This window comes from Varanus komodoensis, unplaced genomic scaffold (genome assembly GCF_004798865.1).
Source record: "Varanus komodoensis strain SLA01 unplaced genomic scaffold, ASM479886v1 scaffold5, whole genome shotgun sequence".
In the NCBI taxonomy this organism is placed as follows: Eukaryota; Metazoa; Chordata; class Lepidosauria; order Squamata; family Varanidae; genus Varanus; species Varanus komodoensis.
Window position 1 is genome coordinate 3,343,326 of NW_025336087.1, and position 8,592 is coordinate 3,351,917.

General features: G+C 41.0%; 1 protein-coding gene across 1 annotated transcript in view; it reads left to right on the forward strand.

The window, feature by feature from the left end:
* The window catches only part of ITGA1 (integrin subunit alpha 1), an 88,646-nt gene extending 81,795 nt beyond the window's left edge, over nucleotides 1-6,851 (forward strand). Inside the window, exon 30 of the mRNA XM_044445940.1 lies at nucleotides 680-6,851. Within this exon, the coding sequence (XP_044301875.1) occupies nucleotides 680-724 (45 nt within the window). The 3' untranslated portion in view covers nucleotides 725-6,851. The remainder of the gene's footprint in view (nucleotides 1-679) is intronic.
* The last annotated feature ends 1,741 nt before the right edge of the window (nucleotides 6,852-8,592 follow it).

Sequence of the window (8,592 nt, forward strand, 5' to 3'; positions counted from 1 at the left end):
GGAGGGCAGCCTTGCCAAGCTAAAGGGGTCAAAGACAGACAAAGGGAAGATATACTATGTATGCATGATCGTAATCAAATATTGATGGCCCAAATCTAATACAAAGGCATGCTGAAAGATATTTAAGTCAATAAGCCACAGTGGCAATGGTGATTATGTAAATTCCATGACCTCTTTGTGGCACATTTAATAAGAGAAAGAAGCCCACTTTGGCTTCTTTACTCTCTCTGATTGTGCATTTTCTCCAGCTCTGAGATTAGAAAATTAATTTAAATAGGAGCAGATCCTACCTACTAATGTAAAACCTTGACTGTAGAGCTTTATGTAGCCAAAATAGCACCCTTCACACACAAGAGGGAACTATCAGCAGGCCTAATTGTTTCAGAATGGGGCGGGGGGGGGGAACATTTAGGGTAAAAAAAAAAATCCTAAGCTGTGGGTGGGAAATCAGAAACTGCCCAATAAGGACTAAGCATGCACAGTGGCAATGGAATACTGATGAATAGTTGGGATTGCAGTGGAAAATCAGAAATGGCATGAGAAATCCTCCAAGGCGAGCAGGGTTGGCTCACCGGGACCCTAAACAGAAGAGGCCATACAGCAACATTTTGTTTGAGGCTGTACATGTGCCTATAGAATCTCCAGGCTGAAATATATATATATCTTTTTCTCCATGCAGGCTGGATTTTTCAACAGACCATTAAGGAAGAAAATGGAGAAATGAGGAATTCTACCAAAAGAAAAGTTTCACAGTTCTAAAATGATCTGTCCTCAGACAATCCACAGAAATATGACTGTAAAACACTTCCTCTGAGTAATCTAGGTAGTCGCAAAGTTTTGTTTTTGATCAGCAGAGAATGTCTAACACTACAAACAAAGAAAAAATGAAAAGAAATGACAAATCAAAGATAGAAATGGATAGCACAGGGAGGCAATTATCCTTCTTTTCTGGCCAGGATCAAAAAATGCATGCAAATAGTTCTGTGCTTTTAAAGGATCTTGTTTTTCAAACAACCATTCCACCTGGACAGGCAAACTACTTTTGAAATGGGGGGGGGGGGGTTGGGTGTTTTAAAAGCATGTTGTGATACTGATGGGGTGGGAATGATCAAAGAAAATAAGAGCAAAACTCACAAGGCTGAGAACAGATTGCCTACATAGCTCTTTTGATACGAAGCAATATTTTCAAAACTGTTGGCCTTTCTCAGGGCACACCTCCAGGGCTGTCCTCCCATGCAACCTTGCATGGAAGTTTGCTGTATTGAACTGAATAGGAAGTATCTTCAAATAACTGCCTTGGGGACACTCTTTGCTATGTCTGCAAACTCAATCTTGAATCTTTCCAAAATGGGTGAAGGAATGGAATCAGTTAGTTCCCTTCTTACTTTCACAATTTAAACATTCAAAGTAGGTACCTCACTACGCCTGAATTCCAGACGCCGGATATATTGTTATTTTGCGTTATGCACACAGTTACCTGGGATAGAACCCTCAGTATGTATCAAATATAGTATGGAATTTGAGAGAGCCAGTGGCTCGCGTGATAACCCTCATTCAGGTGTTCAATTTAGGTGGAGTGTGGATTGATAAACCATGGGGTGTTGTTGATACATGGATTATAGTGCTAACATAGCTGTGGTAACAAGTCATGCCTTGTTAAGCACTAACAACCCATGAAGGGAACTCATGGTTTGCTACTGGGTTATGAACTCTGGGTTGTTTACCACGTTTTGTTATCTCAGCCTGGTTCAGATAATAGGATGACCTTTGCTTCAACAACTACCACACTTCAGAGTGTGGATTATCATGTTGTCTGAACCCAGTCAATCCTCCCAAATCTTTGCATTTAACACTGTGTAATTTGGGTAGCATCTGCTTCTCATGAGGATAATTATAGAGAAGAAATAACTCAGTGGCAGTGAACATGCTCTGCACGGAGAAGATACAAGGTCCAGTCTTCGGCATGTCCATGAACACCTGGAGAGCCTCTGGAAACCTGGAGAGCTGCTGTTAGTCAGTGTACCAAGCTCTCTGACACAGTACAAGTTAGCTTCTTAGGCACCAGGTAGTGGTTCCCAGCCCTGCTGCATTCCAGGTTCAGTTCCGTGACATCTCCAGGTATAGCAGGAGAAGGCTCTTTCTTGAAACCCCAGAAAGCTGCTGCCAGCCAATATAGATGGGAGTCAACCAGGTGAGCCAATGGTTTGATTTCATACATGGGAGTTTCCTGTGTACCTAATGCATGGAATTGTGTAGAGAAGGCCAGCTTCAAATAATAGAACATATAATGTCAGAAAGATACCTGCCTGGTTCAGACATAACAGAAATCATGATTTTCTGATACATGCAGAAGACTTCTGATCTTCCCTCCCCTTCCCTCTTTTCATACTCACAAAAAGAAGGCTGGACATTTCCACTTCCTGTTTTAAACCACAACTTTTGTGATGTCCGAATTCAGGGGCTTGTGCTTTTCTTAAACTATGGTTGAAAAGAACAAGCTGGGGTGAAGCCATCATTTCGTGAGGATTCTAGCTTCCTCCTGGAAGGCATTTCTTTTAGGTTGGATGCCATGAGAAACTGTGGTTGGTCTACAGCTGGGAGAAGCTGTGAGAGGAAGGGCAGTGAGAGGGCCTGGATTCCCCCTTCTGAGGTTGCAGCAGTGCCTAGAACCTTGGCAAGGAGACTACAAAGAATCCTATGATTCTTGGAACACTGTCCAGAGAACATACAGTTGCTCTCTAATCCATTCATATTTATGCTTAAGTTGGGACTGTTTACACAAGACTTCCTGTAGATGTTTAACTTGGTGGCCATGGAGTACAAGGGGCACTCTGAAAAGAACATGATCATTTTTGCTTTAAGCCAGTTGCACAACCTTTCAAGCACCAAGGGAACCACATGATGCTGGCTTGGTACATGGGGGTGCACACATATATACATATTTGCTAAGATGTGTATACCCAGATAGATAGATAGACAGGCAGGCAGGCAGGCAGGCAGGCAGGCAGGCAGGCAGGCAAACAGAGCTGCACTCCAAGCAGAAGTGATGCAGTCCTCTCTTTTATTGCTGCTTGTAGTAGCAGGGAAGTGTGATGTGCCACAGACCAGTGCTGAGCTGCCTCCAGATGGGTTAATCTAGCAATCCATTTAAATGCCATTGATGCCATTTGAAAGAGAGATGGTTTCCCTACTGTAACTGGCAGTGAGCCAAGTTTTGACAAAAATCCAGCATTAGTTCTGTGCATGAGCATCCCAGACATTACGTGTGCCTCCCTGGTGCTTTACGGTGCTCTCCAACATGTTTTTATTTACCCACTATTGTTAAAAAGCTGATATGCGTGTGTGCAGATGAGTTGAGTCCTATGGGCTCACTGTTGAAGATTTTTTGATAGGTGACCAAGTTTGCATGCAGCCTTTTAAACGATCTAGGGATGTAATCGTGCTTCTGTGCCCGCAATAGGGCTCTTGACTGTAAAACATTTCCCCATCAATCAACCAATTGACTCACACTGAAGTTTGATTTTTTTATTCAAATAGCACTACCCACAAAACAGCCTCCCATGCATGTGGCTTGCAATAGAATATTTACTTAAGCATCTGCTTATAATTTAATCAGTCCACTGGAATTTTGGAAATGTAAAGCATTTCAGTGAAAGACTCTTCTACATCAAAAAAAAAGTTTTTAAGCTGAAAAAGAACAAATTCTATATGTTTCTATAATCTACTGCTACAAGGATATAGAGTTTCCTCTTTTTAAAACTGGGCTTCTTGTAAAATAATACGGATGAATCAGCATGTTGCCACCAGTGTGCAGATACCAGGAATTCACTGTGCTAATTTGTTAAATCGAATCAACAATTCAATTTAATTGGATTGTTAAATTGGAATTCACTGTGCTAATTTGTTTGTTTCCAGATACCAGCCTTCCACAACTTGGCGTCTCCTAGATGTGTCAGACCACAGCTCCCATCATCCATACATACTATGGCAAGTGGCCCTGCCACTTAGGGATGATGACAGTTGTAATCCAACACATCTGGGAGCATCAGGTTGGAAAAACCTGGAGAACAATATCCATTCCCCCAAGAGCAATGTTGTGTCGGTGCTTGATAATGCTTTCAGTGACAACAAACTCTGTCTTCACATGTTTTTAAGGTCCAGTTACTCAAGCATATGGAGAGGTGTGGGATCAATACCCTCCCAAAGTTAAATGCATTACGAGCAATAAGAACCAAAGAAGGACTACAGTAAAAAGAAAAAGTACAGGGCCTTAACATTACCATAACACCTAGTTGTTTGCTACATGATTGAGGGATTATTAGAACAGTAGCTATAGTAAGTATCTTGAATGCTATTATATACACTGTTATATAGAAATACACTGAAATAGATGGAATGTTTAAATTCTTACAAAACATTAATGGCCTGATCCTAAACCGAATGGGACAAACCCAGTTGAATTTAACCATGAGTGACAAAGTCGCAGTGAATGTGCTAGAAATAAAGGCATGAGTAATTTGTTTTAAGAGGGTATCATCACAGCTTAATTTAGCTGGATTGGTAGAGAGAAATGGCATTAATGATGTGGACAGTCCAGAGCGTCTTTTTGGCTGATGGACAGTATAAAAATTTTATAAATAAATAAATTCAAATACTCCCTTTTAAATAAGCAAGCTTTGGATCATGGCCTGAAAATTGCACTCTGTGAGTTGTATTCAGTACTGTCATTCTGAAGATGGAAGATGTTCCATCAGTGGAATGAAAGAGGACTCTTCTTCCTTGATAGCTCCCACTCATAATCTCCAAGTTTGCTGTAAAGGGCCAGGAGACCCTCCAAAGCAGATATTTGGAACGTGTGGATGGCTGCAGAAAGGAGGAGAGAGGGAGAAAGTCTTGCTGTGCTAGTGGACTTCCACTAACATGGCATAGCATCTATTTCCTGAGATCAGCCTAGTTAAAGACAGTTGAGCTGCTCCGGAAAAAGCAAGTTGTATATTAGTGTCTAGTATATAGTGTAAAATTATTATTCTGTTTCACATAAATCACTTTTGTTCTGCACTGTGAAAATATTTTGCTGTGCATTCATCGGAGTTGCTTACCATGTAGATAAATGCAAATGTTTTAAACATAACCATGGTACCGATATTATTTAATGTCAATATCTGATTGCTCTTTTTCCTGCTATCCTTTCTACCTTCCTCATTATTCCAGTGCAGTGCATCTTTTATTTTTTCTGTCTTTCTGAATCTTGGTCTGGTTCATACTGAATGACAAACCATAGGATTTCAGCCAGAGCCTCACTAATTCTAAACTCAGCCTCCAAGCCTGCACAGTAACATTTGTGTAAAGAAAAACAAAACAAAAAAAAGCTATGATCTACATATAGCAATTTTGCTCTGAACGTTTAATACCAAGTGGCGTGTAGCATACACATTTATGTGCATTTCCCTATACAAGTGGATGTTCCATACGTGGTAGGAAAGGAAACATGAGCCAAGACTCACTCCCTACATGCCACGTATAACATTCCAGGTATAACCTATAAGCTAGCACAAATGTGAACTGGCCTTTAGGGCCAAACTAGCCATATAGATTAGGGCCTCGTGGAACATTTACATTTGAGCACAGCAGCACATACCAACCAAGATGGCATGTCTGTTCTTATCAACACACTAACTTGCTTTGAGGCAGCGTATCTGTGTGGCTAAGCCATTAAGGTTTGGATATGGAAAACCAGGGCAAATTGGCTATGGAACTTCTGGACCACCTTGAGCAAGTCCTCCTACTTTATCACACTGGCCTATTTATCCACATTTACCACCTGAGGTTCCTTGGGAAAAAGACAGTTTGAAAATGTGGTAGATATAGCAGCCATATACAGCTCACACCCGTGAAGTTATCAACATAAATATTTCTGGAGTTCCGGCAAAAAGGAACCGTGAGACCGTCAGTCATTTGAGCCATCGGGGAATCAAACCCTACTGCACAGAAAGGATGCAGATGGGCTCAGATTGTTCTTCCTGAAAGGCAATGGGGTGAACGTGGAAGGAACAAGCCTCTGTAAAGAAATCTCTGCCTGCCAAGCATTTCTTGGGGAACCAGCCACATTTTCAGCTGCTTCTACCTTCTGCTAATCAACTGACTGCTCGTCTTTTCACTTGATCCAGTGAGCAATTGTTCTTCCTTTCTTTTTTGATATTCAGTCCCCACAATCCATTTTCTTTCTGTATGAGGACAGGTGCAGTACCTCCTTAAGTAGGGGATCTTTCTGTGTTCCACACTGGACAATCCAGCTGTTTGCTTACCCTCGGGACCCCCAGACAATCGAGTTCTTATCCCTTCAGGAAAAACCCTGTGCCACTGGATTGCAATGTGCTCCAGAATCTGCTTGGAGTGGTAGATAATATTGCAAATAAAATCTACAAATAAATTCATTCAGCTTATGCATCAAGGGAAGGAGAGTTCTCCATCACTCCTGTTGAGGGAGATTCTGTCTGTGCCATGCTCTTCCTGCACAAATCCATGCTGGAGCAGCAAGGCCAGACTCTTCAAGTTTACCTACATATCTAGAGAGTTAGAAGTTCGGTTCAATGGAAATGCAACAGATGTTTAGCTGGGCATGTCTTTAGGATAAACCAAAGTACCTTCAAGGAAGCTGAAATCACTTTATACACTGCTGTTGAAGTGGGTATGGATGGTTAGTGTGCTATTGGTATCACGTAACTTACTTGAATAATGCATGGTTTTAAAGACAGAGAACAGTGGAAGAAGGAGCTTTCTTCTGTGTGTGTTTTTGTCTCTATATGTTCTTCACTGCATTTGATCATTAAAAAGAAATCAAACACCCTCCATATACATATCTCTTTCTTTTTAAAATTAAGTCTGTGTTTGTATAACCTCCAGCTCTGTGCCTGATATGTAATAATATTTTCCCAATGAGAAGAAACAAAATAAAATAGAGAAAATGCCACAACACAATGGCTTGGATCCCAGGAACCACACATTGGATTTTGTTTGCACAGCAGTATTTTTCTGCTCCTGCTACAGCCCTTTCAAATATTCCCACACTGTAAGCAGTTTTCCTAGTTTTGTTGCAAGATATTGTGCAAGTGCAGTATGAGCTGCAGTATGAACAGTCTGACCCACACACTGGAGTGGTTTTATAGGATGAGACATCGCGCTTGAATCATGTTATCTTAGCAGTAACATCCTGCCCCCTTATGATGAACAATTTACCAATCTGATCATCAGAAGGAAGGGCCAGTAAAAGAAAGAAAGAAAATAGAGAGTTCAGTTTCTAGAGAAAGAAATGCCATCATGCAAGTCTGGAAACATCATTCTTGGAACACAACTGGATGTTGTGGAAGCCAACATAAGATCTAATGTTTTATTTTTACATTTGGAGGATTTTATATGAAAATTGTCATGTGAGATGAGCATCTTCCACATTTTGTACTTTTCCATTCCTTTATTTCCTATCATGAGCTTGTGGCATTACACTTAAAGAGCCATCTTTCAAAATATTAGTAAGTTTTTTCAATGTTTGCTAGATTATTTTGGCTTTGTGTGTTGAAAATTATTTCAAGACAGAGTCTGACCTAAGCTGAAATATGCAAACAAAAAACAATTGCTTAGATACAGATTACAATGTCTTCGTGATGTACTGAGAAAATGGCCACCCCAAAACAATTCTATAGTTATTGTAAGCATTCTATTTGTCACTGGAACTGTACCAAGGTTAACATTTTGGTGAAGGCCTCCAATGGGACTAGGAAGACAAATACTTTGAGGTTTGTTTATATTGTAGAATATTTTTTCCCTCTGGCATTAAGACTACTTTCAACACTGCACAAATGGAAGCCCCTTCATGCAATAGAAATTTATTGTCCTCTCCTTCCTGTATCCCCACATTCCCACAAAACCTTCTCCGGAGAGTGTCTTAATCCTCCAGAATGGATTTGAGGAGACACAGCAACAAAGAGGAAAACTACTCTGTTGGGAGATGGACAGAACTAAATGTTGACCTTGTATCAATTTAAACTTAACATTGACAGCTGTGATATGAACATCGTCATTGGAATGCCCATAATGACAGATGCGCAATGGGAATGTTGAGTTAATTGATTCAACTGACTGATTTCTATTTAAAACCAGATTTAAAACACAGAAACTCATCCATAAAAAGAGCACAAACTAATTAAAACACTGTTCAGCAACAGACCAGGACACTGGCAGGACAACCAAAAGAGTCCCAGCCTAGCTTCACTCGGGAGGGAATTCCACAGCCTGGACTGCAATAGGAGGGCTGAGTATTTCAAGGAACTTGGAGGGTTCTTACAGTGTTGCAGTGATCCGTGGAGCTGGTTAGTGGATGCTCACTGCTGTCAAGTGGAGGATACAGCGCCTCCATCGCTGTTGTGACCTTCTGGAGCAGCACATCCCTTTATTGCATAGGGATGGACTACAACTATTCACTGATACAGAAAAAGGAACAAGACGCACCAAGCAATGCTATAGGATGCCATGGAAGCTATGCAGAACCACATGGTTGACTTCAAGAGTAGTTGTGCCAGGATACCTGCTGCAGGCCCA